Source organism: Hyperolius riggenbachi, chromosome 3 (genome assembly GCF_040937935.1).
Source record: "Hyperolius riggenbachi isolate aHypRig1 chromosome 3, aHypRig1.pri, whole genome shotgun sequence".
NCBI classification, from domain to species: Eukaryota; Metazoa; Chordata; class Amphibia; order Anura; family Hyperoliidae; genus Hyperolius; species Hyperolius riggenbachi.
Window position 1 is genome coordinate 497,307,911 of NC_090648.1, and position 17,261 is coordinate 497,325,171.

Sequence of the window (17,261 nt, forward strand, 5' to 3'; positions counted from 1 at the left end):
TATTTCCCACAATGCAACAAGGTTCACAGACAGGAAACTGTCAAGAGTACCACGGTCCTCAGAGTTTCTTGTGGGAGGGGTTTCACCACAATATCAGTCATACAGCGCCCCCTGATGGTCTGTTTGTGAAAAGGAATAGATTTCTCATGTAAAAGGGGGTATCAGCTACTGATTGGGATAAAGTTCAATTTTTGGTCAGAGTTTCTCTATAAGGAGAAGGGTACCAATGAAAATAAAAATAATTTTCCATAAAGACCTTGTAGTGTTTGAGAAAATCTATTTTAAATATGCAAAGAAAAAATGGTTTTTAAACTCAGAAAAATAACAGTTTAAATACCATCTTTCTTTGCATATTTAAAATCTATTTTCTCAAAAACTACAAGGTCTTTTTGAAAAATTATTTTTTTTGACTTGTACCCAATAAGCAATTTTAGTAGCAATAGGATGTATGGTGTCTTCGCTATTCCCTGCTAAACTCAGCATGAAATTACACGAAATTTTGCGGAAATTACGCGAAATTATGAAATATTACTATTACATATGAAATGAATTACGATTTTCTCTGAAATTTCGCATTTCGATTACGATGCGTAATTGCGAATTCAGATGTGAAATTTCGGCCCACCACTGGAAGAAACCCACACTGTTCATTTTCTTTAGTATTTCAGATTCCATGACGTGAGTCTCGCCTCCGAATCTGCTACTCTAAAGATTCTTGGACGTGAGACTAAAGGTGGCCACACACCATACAATTTTTTAAATATCTGTTCAATTTAAGAATTGCAATCAATTTTTCTGACTGATTGTAACATTTAAAAAATATGACCAATGTACCACACACCTATGTTCAATTTCCCCCCAAGTATGATAAAAATGATTGGAAACTCTGACAAAATTGCTAGGGTGTGTATATTAATAAATTGACAATCCAACACACACCATACAATCTTTATAGAGATTGAAGAAAAATATCTGGCATTCCAGATCGATTAAAATCGAAGAAAACGGGAAATCCGATCGGATTTTTTAGTCGAATGAAAAAAAAAGCTTTCGATTTTTTTCAGGAGATCCGATCATTTTTATCGAATTGCCGTAAAATCGGATCATTTTATTGTATCGTGTGTGGCCACCTTGATATCCAGCACTAAACAGCACTAAAAGATCCTGCTGATGCGATCATGCATGCATGGGTACCCGTCACCTGTGAACAGGGGCTTAACTAGAAATCACTGGGCCCCTCTGCTAAACTTTGGAAACAGAACCAATGTTATTTCCATTGGTTAGTGCACACTTGAATGTATTTTCCCCATTCAGATAAAAACAGACAGCAGTGAAGCACTGAACGCATTTTCTCTATCAGTTACATTAGCTTCTGTGATAAATGTGCATGTTTTCACACATACAGACACACATGGTGTACAAAAAACACATACAGGAAAACCAACAGACGAGTGTGCTCCCAGCCTCCGCTTATTACACTCACTCTGTCCATCTCTGATGGAGCAGAACTGGCTCTGCAAACTCCTCCAGAATCACTACAGTACACAGCACTTAGGGAGGGGTAGAGAGGCTGGGGGTAGAGCACTGTACAAAAAAACCCTGCTGAACACTAAGTAGGGACTGTCTACAAAACTCGGTCTGCAAAACTTTGTATGATTCTGTGGCTGAGCAGATGCAGTGATTAAAACAATTGTGCAGAGATCAGAAGGTTTTTCTCTCCGTGCCCTTGACAGTTTCAGGACAGGGAAAAGAAACTCCACCCCACATGGGGCCCCCTTCAGCTTCAGGGCCCCCTTCAGTTCTGGGCCCCCCTGTGGCTGCATCCCTTGCAGGGTTTATTGTTACGCCCCTGCTCATGCAATAGTGAGTAATTCAAGCCATTCATTAAATTGAAAACACACCAAAAAAAAGGTCACTTTGAAAAATGATTTTTTTTTTTTCAATTAGATACAATCTTTTATTTTGATCTGAATGATCTTATATAAAAAAAAAATATATCGTTTGTTAAAAATTGCACCATTAATGGGCACCTCTATGCTTGGTGCACACTTAGCAGAAACGCTTGCGTTGCGGGAAACGCTGCGTTTTTGCCGCTAATGGAAGTCTATGGGCGTCAGGAAAAACCACAGATAAAAAACGCATATGCGTTTTGTATGTGTGCGTTTTTAAAAACGCTGGTTTTGTTGCATAGTATGCAAAAACGCATCAAAAGCGCACATAATGAAAGTAAATGGAAATGGAATGGTATGCGTTTTTCATGCGTTTTTATATGCGTTTTTATTTTTGTGATGTATTTCTGCTTCCTGTTGTCTTCCTAGTTATTTGCATAAAACGCAATTGTAAAACGCATAAAAAATGCATACGCGTTTTGTATATGCAAACTGCCAACGCATTAAAAAGCATGCAAAACGCTTGAAAAACGCATCTGTGGTAAAAAAAAATGCAAACGTACCAAAAACGCGCACACAAAAAAACCGCACGACATAAAACGCGACCTTTCATGTTATGTTATGTGTGCACTAGCCTCAGACTCTCCAGCAATCATCTTTTCCTTGTTGCAGGAGTTGGAATGGTTGCTGGATATAAACCGCCTCACCCACCGCCTCCTCTCCAAGCACCTGACTCTGGACAGCTTCGACGCCATGTTCCGAGAAGCCAATCACAACGTCTCTGCGCCGTACGGCAGAAACACGCTGCACGTCTTCTGGGAGCTCAACTTCGACTTCCTGCCCAACTACTGCTACAATGGCTCCACCAATCGGTGAGTGAAAATGCTGGCCAAATTCTCTCTGGCACGAAATGTCAGTGTTTCCCCGCCATTCCCATCGCGTAAAGAAAACCGGTAATGAGAAAAACCTCCCCTGGGGGAGTACTTATCTGGGGTGGGGGAAGCCTCCAGATCCTATTGAGGCTTCTCCCGTCGTCCTCGGTCCTACGGCGGCGGAGATAAAGCTCCCGGAACGGCGGGGATGTAAATATTTAGCTTCCTGGCTCCGGCGCAGTATCGGCTCTCCGCCTCGGAGATAGGGGGAAATAGCCGATCGCTGTCAGGCCGCTCTACTGCGCAGGCGCAAGTCTCCTTCTCCTGCGTAGTAGAGCGGACTCGACAGAGATTGGCTATTTCCGCCTATCTCTGTGCAGAGAGCCGCAACAGCGCTCCCACTGGAGCCAGGAACGGTAAATAAATCAGCGCTTGTCGAGGGAGGATTCCGGGACACTCCAGGGAAGCCAGCGCTGGACTGCCTGCAGCTACAGGGGAGGGGGAAACCTTATTGGGACCCTGAGGCTTCCCCCTCCCGAGGTAAGTACCCCCCAGGGGAGGGTTTTTTTGATACAGGTTATCTCGTAACAACGGAACACTGACGGAAAATAAGGGCACTTAAAGAGGAACTCCCTTGAAAATAGTGTAATAAAAAAGTGCTTCATTTTTACAATAATTATGTATAAATGATTTTGTCAGTGTTTGTCCATTGTAAAATCTTTCCTCTCCCTGATTTACATTCTGACATTTATCACATGGTGACATTTTTACTGCTGGCAGGTGATGTAGCTGCTGCTTGCTTTTTTAGCAGAGATGGAAACAGCTGTAAACAGCTATTTCCCACAATGCAACAGGGTTCACAGACAGGAAACTGCCAGGACCATGTAGCCCGTGTGTAGTCAGAGAGTCCACTACTGAGGTCCCTCGGCATCTACAGTTGTATGACACTTGCACTGGACAGCATAGAATGGGGGGGAAAACTGCTCATGAACCCCACATTCCTAACATGTTTCGCCCATAACGGGCTTCTTCAGAGGAACACCTAAGTGTACAGAGCTCTGAGAGGAGCAGCGCGCACATGCAGTGATGGTGACACTCTGTGGTGGTGGGTTGTCTGCCTTCTACTATTTCCCAGCACTCTGCACACATTTGGTGTTCCTCAGCACTTTGCAATTAAAGAAGCTCCAAAAATCAGGTGTTACAAGTACTATCGAAACTATCTGAGTATTTTCTTGCTTGCTGGTGGTTTAAAAGGCATTTTATTGACCAGGCAAAAAGTTAAGAGAAAAGCAGAAAAGCTATGTACCAAAATTGCAATTTTAACCGACTATTTTCCAAACGACTGGCAAAGTTTTCTGAGCGCCGAGCAAACGTTTCCACGATATCACAACGTTGGTACAGGTGTACGATCACGGGACCATCACATAGCATTGTGCGGCGATAACGACCATCACTGCAGATCTTTAACCAATTAAAGTGGATCTGAGATAAACTTTTACTCATTGCATAATTATTTTCCTTTCATATAGTTTATAGGGCATTCCTCAAGCCAAATACTTTTAAAACTGTAAAATATTTTTAAAAAATTGTCATTTTTAGGAGGAGGATGATAGATACAATTGTTTAGCTCATTAGATATAATTTCACCTCAGATGTCCTTTAAAGGGATTCTGAAGCAAGAGGGATATGGAGGCTGCCATATTTATTTCCTTTTAAGCAATATCAGTTGCCTGGCTATCCTGCTTATCCTCTGCTTCTAATACAATTAGCCATAGACCCCGAACAAGCATGCAGCAGATCAGATGTTTCTGACATTGTAAAATCTGACTAGCTGCATGCTTGTTTCTGGTATTATTCAGACACTGCTGCAGCCAAATAGAACAGCAGGGGGTGCCAGGCAACTGGTTTTGTTTAAAAGCAAATAAATATGGCAGCTTCCATATTATTCTCACTTCAGTTGTGCTTTTAAAACTTTGCAGTATACCGTACAGTTAGTCATTAATGGCATTACCTGAATCAACGTTTGTTGGTTTGGTGTCTGTATTGTTGTAGTCAGTGACCTGTGTTCACCTAATATCTTCCTATCTCTTTCCAGATTTGTCCGAACAGCCATTCCCTTTACACAGGAGCCGCAGAGAGACAAGCCAGCCAATGTGCAGCCATATTATCTGTACGGGTCCAAGGTAAGAGAGGCCTGACCGTATCGAGAACATAATAACCATCTATGATCAGATCCTACCTGATCCTTGTCTGGCTGTGGGGTGAAGTAGGAGTGGTGTTAAGCCTGACGACCGTTTCGCTCCGTTGAGTGTCCTCAGAGGCTGAACAAAGCGAAACGGTCGTCAGGCTTAACACCGCTCCTACTTCACCCCACAGCCAGACAAGAATTGGGTAGGATCTGATGATTAAGGAGCCCTTAATTTTATTTTTATTTTTTTTTAAATCATGTAGCTTGCCTAGCGCTAGCTACATGATAGCCACTGTGCAGCGGCATCCCCCCTCCCTCTCCGATCACCTCCAGCGATCAGAGCAAACAGGAAATCCCGTTCAGAACGGGATTTCCTGTTTGGCTTTCCCCCGTCGCCATGGCTACGATCGGCGTCGGAGGGAGTCCTGATCCACCCCTTAGCGCTGCCTGGCGGTGATTGGCCAGGCTGCGCAAGGGGTCTGGAGGGGGGGCGGCGCGGCGGGTAGCGGCGAATCGGCACGGAGTGGTGGCGATCGTGTAGTACACGCAGCTACCAAAGTGCTAGCTGCGTGTAATAAAATTTTTTTTTTACAAATTGGCCCACCGGGGCCTGAGAAATCATCCGCGGCGGCTTAGCCCGAGCTCAGGTCGGGCTTACCGCTGAGGAGGGTAAACAAGTTACATCTCCAAAGATATGGAGGCTGCCATATTTATTTCCGATTAAAACAATACCAGCCTACCTGGCAGTCCTGCTGACCTCTCTGGCTGCAGTAGTGTCTGAACCACACACCTGAAACAAGCATGTGACAAATCCAGTCAGATGTTAGAGTATCCAATCTGCATGCTTATTTACGGTCTACGGCTAAAAGTATTAGAGACATAGGATCAGCAGGACAGCCAGGTAATTTCCATTGTTTTAAAGTGGACCTGAACTGCACAGGACAGAAGGAAAACAGAGAGAAAGGCACCCAGTATGTATTTAGAGCATTTAGCCTGTCTAATCCCTCCTCATCGGTGACTATTAACCAGTGTAATTTGATCTCTCAGCTGTGCCAACCGGCTGCCTCGGCAGAGCAGCAAATTTGTAAACACAGGATGTTAACAATATGTCTGCTTCCATGAAAGCAGGAAGTAGACACACTGCAGATTTGTATCAGCTGTAATAAAGTAATGTTTTTCTTTAAAGGTTATTATGCTGTTGCTTATATTTTAGAGCAGAGAGGAATTTCTGAGTTCGGGTCCGCTTTGAAGGGAAATAAATATGTCTCCATATCCCTCTGATTTAAGGTGTGCTTTTAACACTTCGGGACCCGGGTTTCCCCATTATAGATAGCCAGGCAAAGGTGTCCCCAGTATAGGTAGGAAGCCATTACTCTCCTCCCATAGATCCAGCAAGGAGCAGCTCTCTCCGCCATCCAGCCTTGCACTGCCTCTAGTGTCGAGTCCTGGCTTGATGACGTCATCAAGCTGGAACCCGACACTAGAGGCAGTGCGAGGCTGGATGTACTGCAGAGCGGAGGGGGAATGACGATCGCCGGAGAAACGTCAGGAAAATGAGTGGATCCTCTTATTCCGCCGTCACCGCCAAGGGATCACTACAATCACCAGCGATTGTAGTGATCACATGATCAGGAGCCAGTTGCCATGGCTTCTGATCAGTGAGGGGTGATGTAAGCTGTCATATGGCAACTGAATCTCCGTTCGGCTGCAGGACCAAGGGACGTTACAGTTACGTCCATTCAGCTTCACAGGACGTAGCTGTAACGTCCTTGGTCACAAAGGGGTTTAACGGGCTGGAACAGCAGGTCTGTGCAGCGATTGTTCCAAAATTATCCCCCAAAACTATCAGGAATGGTCATTTCAGGCTGATTTGCTCACTAGAGATTCCTGTCCATCAGAGGGACTCACAATGTAATATCCTTACCATTTCATTGTTGTGTCTGGTATACACCATGCAATTTCCCTCAGATTAACATGTCGAATCGATAGTTTCTGGCATTTCTGATTTTCTCCAGATTGAGATTGGGATCGATTTTCCGATCATTAGTGCACAACTTCAATCCCATTCTCGATTGGGAGTAGATTGAGAAGACATGAAAACTCAATGCAGATAGCCAGAGATCGACAATGTGATGATAATTATTACGAGTTGATGTTAATTTTAGGCAGATTTTTGCAGTTTGGGAACTGACCAATCAAATGCCGGATTTTATTGGTCCATTTCCAAATGGCTTGAATTTGCATACAATTAGCATAAAATATGCATCTACATGGAAGGATTAGCATTTCATTGACCATCCCTACAACTAGTGTCCTGGCCGGGATACAAAGCAAATGTACACACATCCAATTTTGATTGGCCAATCTTACCACTTTCATGTAGTATGAGGGCCAAAAAGATTTTGAATACTATGAAGAGATTGTGTAGGTAAGCTCTTATATTACGCCGATGTGGTAAAGTTGGACAATCAAAATTGGATGTGTGTACGCACCCTGAAGCTAAATACAAACTCTAGATGAAAGTCATTGTGTATGAACGATTGTCAGAGAATGACATCTGCATTGAATGTGATGTGCAACGATTCTGGACATACGGCAATAGCACGGTCATTCACAACCCTGTACAGAGCGGGGAGGACCAATCAATGTTTAGATAAGAGCTGCACACGCATACTTGCACCAATTGCAGTGAGTCGTGATTCAACAATATATGTACATGTGTATTATATAAACAATAATTGCCTAAACTGCTTTGCCTGGACAGATCATTCATCGTGCCCAAAGAATCATTTTCTTTTCACGTCTCTAGACAACTTGTATCTGACATGTGTACGTGGCTTTAGCCATTGTGTCACCCATCTCAGTCCCCATTGAATAGTGTGGCAGAAGTGCAGGGTGTCCACTTAAAGCTGGATTGTCAGCCCTGAAATCAAATTCCATTAATCCTTTGCTCTGTGTTTATTATGCAGTCTACAACCTGACCCTGCATTGCAAGCATTCCAATATAATCATAAATGTGTCTGCTGTAATGAATTTTTTGTTTGTCAGCCTGGCTCTATTCTGGTACATTGCTAGGGAGAAGGAAGCTTGTTATCTCCCCTCCCACATTCCTGATCCTCACTGATTGGCTGAGGGCATTTCAGTGTGACACAAGGCTGAGGAGGACAGCTCGCCCCTCTGCAGAAGCTGCTGACATACGATCCACGCTGGCTGTGCTCACAAATGTTTACAAAGCAAACTGGGGAGGAGGGCTGGCATTGCATACATCATTTCAAGCAGAGGAGAAAAAAGGAGTAAGGCAGGAAATGACATCAGGATTGGCTTCAGTCTGAGGCAGTAAAAATGGAAAATTCTTTCTTTTTTCTTTTTCCTGGGATAGTATGGCTGCCCCTGCTGCTTTCATGGGCCGTATTCACAAAAGTTCAGTAAAGTCGCCATGCACAAAGAGCACATACCAATTTTAACATTACTTACCCTGACAAGGTAGCGTGCGTTGCGCAGTTAGCACGACCTGCATTATCTAGATAAGGTGAGCATTGGCAGAGTAACGTGTGCTAAGCCAGTAGCAAACCGCACGATAACCTAGCAGTGTTACCCTAGCAACGCCCGCAACGTTACCAAACCTCTGTGAAGAAGGCCCCATGTGCCCCTGATAACACTTTCATTTCTCTTTTCTTTGATGTTCAGCCCCTCAATATTGCCTACAGCCACATCTACAGCTCGTATCGCAACTTTGTGGGTCCACCGCACTTCAAGACCATCTGCCGCCTTCTGGGGTACCAGGGTATCGCCGTGGTTATGGAGGAGCTGCTGAAAATCGTCAAGAGTCTGGTGAGATGGTGTCAGTGGTGGGGGAGGGGCTTGTAACAGCAAGGCGGGGCTGCGATTTATTTGTATTCCCCATAATCGGACTTCATTGCTTGCCGTCAGAGAGTAAAGTCCAAAAGAGTAGTCTTCCTGCGTAGCCTGCACCATTTTCAGGCGATTTCCCGGCGATTGCGTTTCAGTGCTATAGAAGCATTAAACGCGATCGCGAAGAAATTTATGCACTGTCCAGTGATTTGAAATAGCGGAAAAATCACTCCCGCAAAATGCCGGCGCTTCTAAGGCCCCATTCACACTAGAGCGTTTTGCCGCGATTTCGGCAAAACGATCAAACGCTAGCACTTTTTGAAAGCGCAAGCGTAATGAAACCCTATTGACTCGTTCTTACTTGGGCGATTTGCGCTAATCGCCGCAAATCGCCCAAAAACTGGCAAAACCGCCAAATGCAAACGCGTAGCCTGCACAATTTTCAGGCGATTTCCAGGCGATCGCGTTTCAGTGCTATAGAAGCACAAAACGTGATTGCGCCAAAATCGCCGCAGTGTTCGGTGATTTTTCCACGTGAAATCGTGGAAAAATCACTCCTGCAAAACGCCGGAAAAAATCTCCGGCATTTTGCGTTTCTACGTATGAATGGGGCCTAAGGATTTTTTTTTCGGGGGGGGGAAATTCCCCCCTCCCCCCAATATTTTGTCTATAGCTCTTTACGGACATCCAACAGACCCCTGAGCTCATTGTTCTCCTCCTCACCCCGATTAGCGCAAGCTGCTCTGTCATACATCGCGTGCCCTCCCTTCTCCCCACTCCATAGTAACAGAGGCATCGCTAGCCCCTAGGCTAGTAATGTATCTGTACAGCACTAATGTTTGGATTTAGGACTGAAGTTGTTTGTTTGCTTGTTTTTTCTAGTAAGTATGACCTGTTTCTCCCTTATTATCCACAGCTTCAGGGCACCGTTCTGCAGTATGTGAAGACCTTAATAGAGGTGATGCCAAAAATCTGCCGGCTGCCAAGACATGAATACGGATCTCCAGGTAAAGCTGCACGGTGCTGCCTAACTTGGCTGGCTGTACTGCTTAATTTCCAAATGAACGCTGACCCTTGACCTCCATAACTTGTCATACAGGAAGAGGAGCTCACATGGGCCAATGGCCCTCTGTTTATATTTTTTCATTTTACGAATGAACCTATAGTGAAGCATACTGATATAAAAAATGCTTTGTGTCTTTTTCATATCACTTGCTTCACTGGGCAAAACCGGAAATTCTTTGGCAGACAGTACCCCTGCATATAATGTAAAGTATGCATGTGCTAGAGTTTCTAATCCAGCAGCAAAAGAGTCACAGACCTACCAGCCTTATCTGCGACTGATGCTGTCAGCTCACATTTTCAGACACTGCAGGAGTCGTAGGTCTTGTGAAAATGAAAATCAAGCAGTAGTGAAGCCTCGTCCGTTATACTTATATCAACTCCCAAAGCACACCTTCTACTTTTAAGTGACCTGTAATATGAATTGGCAGCATTAGTCCCTTGCTTTAGACTTGAAGACTAAAGGTGCCTGTTAATGGTACAATTAATTAATTAATTAATCTCACAGCGGCCGCTCAGAGACTGTTAGATGGCGAAATCACCGTCTATTTACACTGTGCAGCACTGCAATCTACGGCAACGCTGTACTGGGGACAGCCGTGTGACACAGCTGTCCCCCTGGGAGGCAGAGAAGCGAACCGCTGTCATAGGCTGAAGCCTATGACAGCCGATTGCTGTCATTGGCTGGCTGGGGGAGGGAAAGAGGGAGTGTGGGTATAGAAAAATAATTAAATAAATAGCTACATTTATTTAAAAAAAAATAAACAAATAATTAAAAAACAAACAAACACTGCACCACCAATCAGAGCCCACCAACAGAAAGCTTTGTTGGTGGGCAGAAAGGGGGAGGGGGAATCACTTGTGTGATGCATTGCATGGCCCTGCAGTGGCCTAAATTATAAAACAGCCTGGTCACTAGGGAGTGTAAGTCTACGGTCCTCAAGTGGTTGAGAAGGCTTTACATTCCGATTCGATCATAAAATCCAGCTTTTGTATTGATAATTTTTCGTTTCCGATCGACCTAAGATTCCTATCACATCGGTTTGCGCCACAAACGACGCAATTTTCTATACAATTCGATCATAAAAAGTGTGTCAAAAGATCGAATCCAAGGAGAAATTGTACCGTTAATGGGAACGTTAAGGATGGAGTTTGTCTTCGTGTGCATTTGTGAACTTCGGCAAACTTTTGTCCCATAATGCCTGCATGACCTTTAACCACCCTGGCGTTCTATTAAGATCGCCAGGGCGGCTGCATGAGGGTTTTTTGTAAATAAAAAAAAAACTATTTCATGCAGCCAACTGAAAGTTGGCTGCATGAAAGCCCACTAGATGGCGCTCCGGAGGCGTTCTTCTGATCGCCTCCGGCGGCCAAAATTAACACGGAAGGCCGCAATGAGCAGCCTTCCGTGTTTGGCTTCTCCTGTCGCCATGGCGACGAGCGGAGTAACGTCATGGACGTCAGCCGACGTCCTGACGTCCGCCGCCTCCGATCCAGCCCTCAGCGCTGGCCGGAACTATTTGTTCCGGCTGCGCAGGGCTCAGGCGGCTGGGGGGACCCTCTTTCGCCGCTGCTCGCGGCGGATCGCCGCAGAGCGGCGGCGATCGGGCAGCACACGCGGCTGGCAAAGTGCCGGCTGCATGTGCTGCTCTTTATTTCGTCAAAATCGGCCCAGCAGGGCCTGAGCGGCAGCCATCGGCGGTGATGGACGAGCTGAGCTCGTCCATACCGCTAAGATGGTTAAAGCAAATCTGAAGCGAAAATAAACTTATATGATTATTATTATTATTGATTTATAAAGCGCCGACATATTCCATGGTGGCGATTCGTATGTGTAGTACAACTAGGAGATAGAACATTCGTAGCAAAGAAAAGAGTCTCCTATTGTTTTCCAGTACAGAAAGAGTTAAAAAAAACCTTCAGTTGACCCTGACTGAGCTTTTCGACCCAACTTGTGTCGAATACAGTCCCATTTTCTGAAGCGCTTAAACAGCCAAGAAACAGTGAGAGGCAGCTTGAGATAAGGTTTTACTGCAGGAAAGTTCAAAGGGTCATTATTTCTGCTTTTATTGTAAGGGGAACAGAGGCGCCAACAGAATAAAATATATCTAAAAACTTTAAAATTTCTCGGGAGGCTGTGGTGGACTCATCTCCCCGAAGCAGGCATGATACTGTCGGTTTTAGTACAAACACATTTATTTATATACTCCAACATACAGCGCAACGCGTTTCACGGGTATATTCCCGCTTCTTCAGGCAATAATTAACAGGAGTACACACAGTGCAGTCTTTAGGTCACGATAAGCGACAGAGGCGCTTAGAGAGATGAGTCCACCACCGCCTCCCGAGGAATGTTAAAGTTTTTAGATATATTTTATTCTGTTGGCGCCTCTGTTCTCCTTACAATATCAGCATCCACCCCTGGTGGAGGGGTTGAATTCCCTTTCTTCTCCTAATCTACAGAGAGTGACATCTTAATCCTGAGTGAGGACAGACCTAATCTCCTCACCTGCATCTACAGTGGTTGCCTAATTGGTAACCCTGACTTGTTGTGAGTATAGCTATCATATACTTTTCCATTTACCCATCACCCAACTTACTACACTATATTGTGGTATTAAAACTGCAAGTATGACAGAATGATGCAATGTTATTAAAAAAAAAAAAGGTATCTAACTGAAAATAAAAATGAGACTCTTCTTTGCTACTAAGTACTAACGTTCTATTTATTATCCGTACTTCATATACAATTCATTATATCATAAAGTTTTGTTTCACTTCAGGTTTGCTTTAAACAAAGATGAGGTGGGCGGTAGAGATGGAGTTTGCATTGAGATTTTTGTGTTTACCCAGCAAACCGCACCATGGCGAGTTTCCCTATCACTGTTGAGGACTACATGGGCAGGACACACAAGAGAAAGCTGTCTGTAACTCTTAGCTTTTGCTCTGAGTTATGCTTGTAATGTGGGGTTAGTGATCAGTTTGGTTCATAGGTTAGTGATAAATGTTAGAATAGGATTTAAGAGAGGTTAAAGGACCACTGTGGCAAAAATCTTAAAGAGAACCCGAGGTGGGGTTCTGACAATGCTATCCGCATACAAAGGCTGGGTCTGCCTATACAGCCCAGCCTCTGTTGCTATCCAGATCCCCCCTAAGCCCCCCCTGCGCTCTGCGATCATCACCCATAAATCACAGCCGCGCTGTGCGGGCTGTGTTTACCTATGTACTGTCAGTCTCGGCGCTCCCCCCACCTCCTGCATAGCTCCGGTCTCCGACCGCGTCCCTTCCCTCCAATCAGCAGGGAGGGAAGGGACGCGGGCGGGGAACGGAGCTATGCAGGAGGCGGGGTGATCACCGAGACTGACAGTACATAGGTAAACACAGCCCGCTGTGACACGCTGCGTGTCGACAGCGCGGCTGTGATTTATGGGGGATAGCAGAGCGCAGGGGGGGGGATTAGGGGGGATCTGGATAACAACAGAGGCTGGGCTATACAGGCAGACCCAGCCTCTGTATGCGGATAGCATTGTCAGAACCCCACCTCGGGTTCTCTTTAATATTTAAAATATATGTCATCTTCCGGAGTAGAGGGAAATCTGACAGAACCGGCAGGTTTTGGACTAGCCCATCTCCTCAAGAGGGGTTCTCAAAGATTTCTTTATTTTCAAAAGCATTTAGTGAATAGCAGTTTCTCCGTCTAACTGCCAAAAAAAGTGCACGGTGATCAGGAAAGCTGGGCAGCATCTGTGTATAAATCTTTTTCAGGGATTGTCTTTATAAAGAATAAAGGCCATGCTGAGATCCCCCATGAGGAGATGGGCTAGCCCAAAACCTGTTGCTTCGGTCAGATTTCTACTACTTACTATAAGTGACAGCAACATAGGAGAAATGTCATTTATATGAATTTAGCATTTTACGCTTGAAGAAAGTTACTTCTTATTTGTATATGTTTACATATATTTTAAGATTTTCGCAATATAGGTCCTTTAAGGTTAGGGTGAGGTGCAGGTGTTAACGTTAGACATAGGTTAGGGTTAGATGCATTATTGTCAGGCATTATTGAGAGTTAATGTAACAGTGTTTTAAGGATAAGGCATGAAGGTAAATGTCATTTAGTAGATTTTTGACAACTCTGCATGAAAATCCACAGATGCAGAGCTGTCAGTACAAAGAACCAGAAAAGACTAGACACAGAACATTTATATTGCGCTTTTCTCCTGGAGGACTCAAAGCACTTCAGCAGCAGCCACTAGGACGCACGATATATGCAGTAGCAGAGTTTGGGAGTCTAGCCCAAGGTCTCCTTACTGAATAGGTGCTGGATTAAGAAGAAATGGAGTCCTAGACAACATAGCAGTTTTTGCCCACCGCTGATAATCACCTGGCCTTTTTTAATAAGATTTAGTGGTGGTGGTGGTGTGGGGGGGGTTTAGATTAGCATCCACCAGGCCACTAGACTCTCTCCAGGCCCTAGGCAGCTGCCTAGGTTGGTCTTGTGGATGATCCAGCTCTGCTGAGAACTGGCATAGTGGCCCAATAGACCCCCTGAAGCATTTTATTCCCATTGTGGCCATTCTTTGCAGGAATCCTGGAGTTCTTCCACCACCAGCTGAAGGACATCATAGAATACGCAGAGCTGAAGACAGACGTGTTCCAGAGCCTCCGGGAGGTGGGGAACGCCATCCTCTTCTGCCTGCTCATAGAACAGGCTCTGGTAAGAGCTGCCCTTATTCTGTATCTCATTGTTCCCAATAGTCATTCATCAGGTCTTCAAGGACATATATGGAGGTGGCCATATTTATTTCCTGTAGACAATACCAATTGCCTGGCAGCCCTGCTGAGCTATTTGCCTGCAGTAGTGTGTGAATCACACCCCAGAAACAAGCATGCAGCTAATCTTGTCAGATGTGACAATAATGTCAGAACCCCTGATCTGCTGCATGCTGGTTCAGGAGCTATGACTAATGCTGGGTACACACGTTGCGATTTCCCGCTCGATCCACGGGATCGATTGGATCAATTTGATTATTTCCAACATGTTCGATCGGCTTTTGATGGATACAGCCGTCGATTTTGCATATAAAGTATGCAAAATGGACGGCTGTATCCATCGAAAGCCGATCGAACATGTTGGAAACAATCTAATCGATCCCGTGGATCGAGCGGGAAATCGCAACGTGTGTACCCAGCATAAGAGTATTCAGGTGGACACTAACGGTCCAATTTCCCGCAAAAAAATCATTGGAGTGATCAGAAACTCTGATCGGATTGGTTATAATTTCCGTTGGGCACAATCGATTACAAACGATTATGAAAATAGTCGTCCAATTGGATTTTCATCAAACCAAGATTTGGATTTTCTTGTTAGTTGTGATAGATAGGAAGCAAAGATTGGTTTGTTGATGGTGTAGTGAACGATTTCACTTCTGTTTCAAAATTTTTATTGAAATTTTCAAACATAGGGAAATTTTAACAAGCACGGTTGCAGTTCTAGTGCAAATCGTCAGGCAGAGAGATAAAAAGGGTAATCATAAAAGGAACAGGGGTTAAGGTTCGGGTAGTCTCGCTTTTGGCTTCATACATATTATCACGTTGTAACATCAGGCGAACCCAGGAATAGATACCATTGATATCTCAGGATTCTTTTGGCTCTTGATGGGCCAAAACCCAGTCCCCATCTTTATGGAGAGTAAGATTGGTCCAAGGATAGAGAAGAATCATGGAGGTGGACAAAGATAGAAGAACGAGGGAAAAAAGAGAAAAAGGAAAGGAAGAAAGAAGAAAAAGAAGGAGAAAGAGTCTGATCATCCATTAGGGCCTATAGTCAGTCTTCAATTATTATCTGTTTAGGGGAAACCAATAAACAATCTCCAGGGTTCCCATACTTTAGAGAACTGTTGGGCCTTGTCTTCGAGCTGACTAGCCATCTGTTCCTGGATCATAAAGGCCGTTACCCTATTTTTAACCTCTTCAAAAGACACAAATTGTGTCCTCCAGGCTTTAGCAATCGTCTGAGAGGCTGCTACAAAAATAAAATGAACTAAGGTATTCTGAGTTTTAGTAAGGGAGTCTATTCTATGATGTAATAATGCTGACCAGGGGTCCCTGGAGAATGTTTTACCAAATAGTGATGACAAAAGTCTGTACACTCTGCCCCAAAATCTAGATAGCATGGTGCATGACCAGAAAGTGTGTAGCATGTCTCCTTTTGCCCCACATCCTCGAAAGCATTTATCTGAGTTTGGTGCCGCTAAGTGCGAGAGTCTGGCGGGAACCCAGTACCACCTGAATAGAACTTTATATGCTGATTCAACCATCATTAAATTGAGGGAGAGTTTGGGGACAGTAGCCCACACCTTGCCCCATTCCTCTTTAGTTTTACTGTTTTTCAGGTCAGATTCCCATCTTGTCACGTAATTATGGTGAAAGGATTGAGATGGGTCGTTTAGTAGAGCATATAATTCAGATATTATACCTTTTGAGAAGGGATTTTGGTCGCATAGGCGTTTGAACGATTTCACTTCTGATCAGAATTATCTGATCGCTAGAACGATTTTTCACTAGAAATTGGATCGTTAGTAGCCACCTTTAGAGGCATTGGATTAGCAGGACAGCCAGGCAACCAGTATTGCTTAAAAGCAAATAAATATGCCAGCCTCCATATCCCTCTCATTTCATTTGTCCTTTAAAGTGATAGTGCACTTAAAGTGAACCTGAGATGGTACACTGGCCTATATTTATACTTACCTGGGGCTTCCACCAGCCCCATGAGCACCGGGGCCTCCCTCGCCATCCTCTTCGGCCCCTCTGTTCTCCCTCAATAACTCCTAGCCACAGGCTTCTGCGCATACGTGGCTCGGCCACGCGCGCACCCCTCGTTGCGCTCCTGTCCTCTGGAGCGGTCTGCGTCTGCGCAGTAGTAATGCGCAGGTGCAGAATGCTCCAGAAGACGGGAGCGGACTGAGGGCGCGCGCAGCTAAGCCGCGCATGCGCAGAAGCCGATGAGTGGCGGTGACTGACCGGATTACCGGGAGTCGTAGCGGCAGAACGGAGGGGCCCGAAAAGGATGGCAAGGGAAGCCACGGTGCTCATGGGGCTGGAGGAAGCCCAAGGTAAGTATAAATACGGGCCAGTGTACCATCTCAGGTTCACTTTATAACCAAGTGTGCTTATAAATAACATGAAATGAGGTTCTGTGTGATGATGCAGTATACTTCTGTTCAGATTTAGCTTCTCCTGTAACATACATGTAATCTCAGAATAAGGGCTGGTTCAGACGGACGCTTGTGGAGCGTTTACCGCAAGCGTTCGGAAGTCGCGGTAAACGCTCCCATTCAAGTGAATGGAGCGTTTTCACCGAGCTTTTGCGCGCGTTTACACGATCGCGGAGTTTGGGTC

General features: G+C 44.8%; 1 protein-coding gene across 7 annotated transcripts in view; it reads left to right on the forward strand.

The window, feature by feature from the left end:
* The window catches only part of CYFIP2 (cytoplasmic FMR1 interacting protein 2), a 133,004-nt gene that overhangs the window by 103,682 nt on the left and 12,061 nt on the right, over nt 1-17,261 (forward strand). For all 7 annotated transcript variants that reach the window (XM_068278276.1, XM_068278281.1, XM_068278277.1 and 4 more), the window contains 5 exons: nt 2,562-2,761; nt 4,857-4,944; nt 8,637-8,780; nt 9,718-9,808; nt 14,447-14,577. In XM_068278276.1, coding sequence (XP_068134377.1) covers nt 2,562-2,761; nt 4,857-4,944; nt 8,637-8,780; nt 9,718-9,808; nt 14,447-14,577 — 654 coding nt within the window. The remainder of the gene's footprint in view (nt 1-2,561; nt 2,762-4,856; nt 4,945-8,636; nt 8,781-9,717; nt 9,809-14,446; nt 14,578-17,261) is intronic.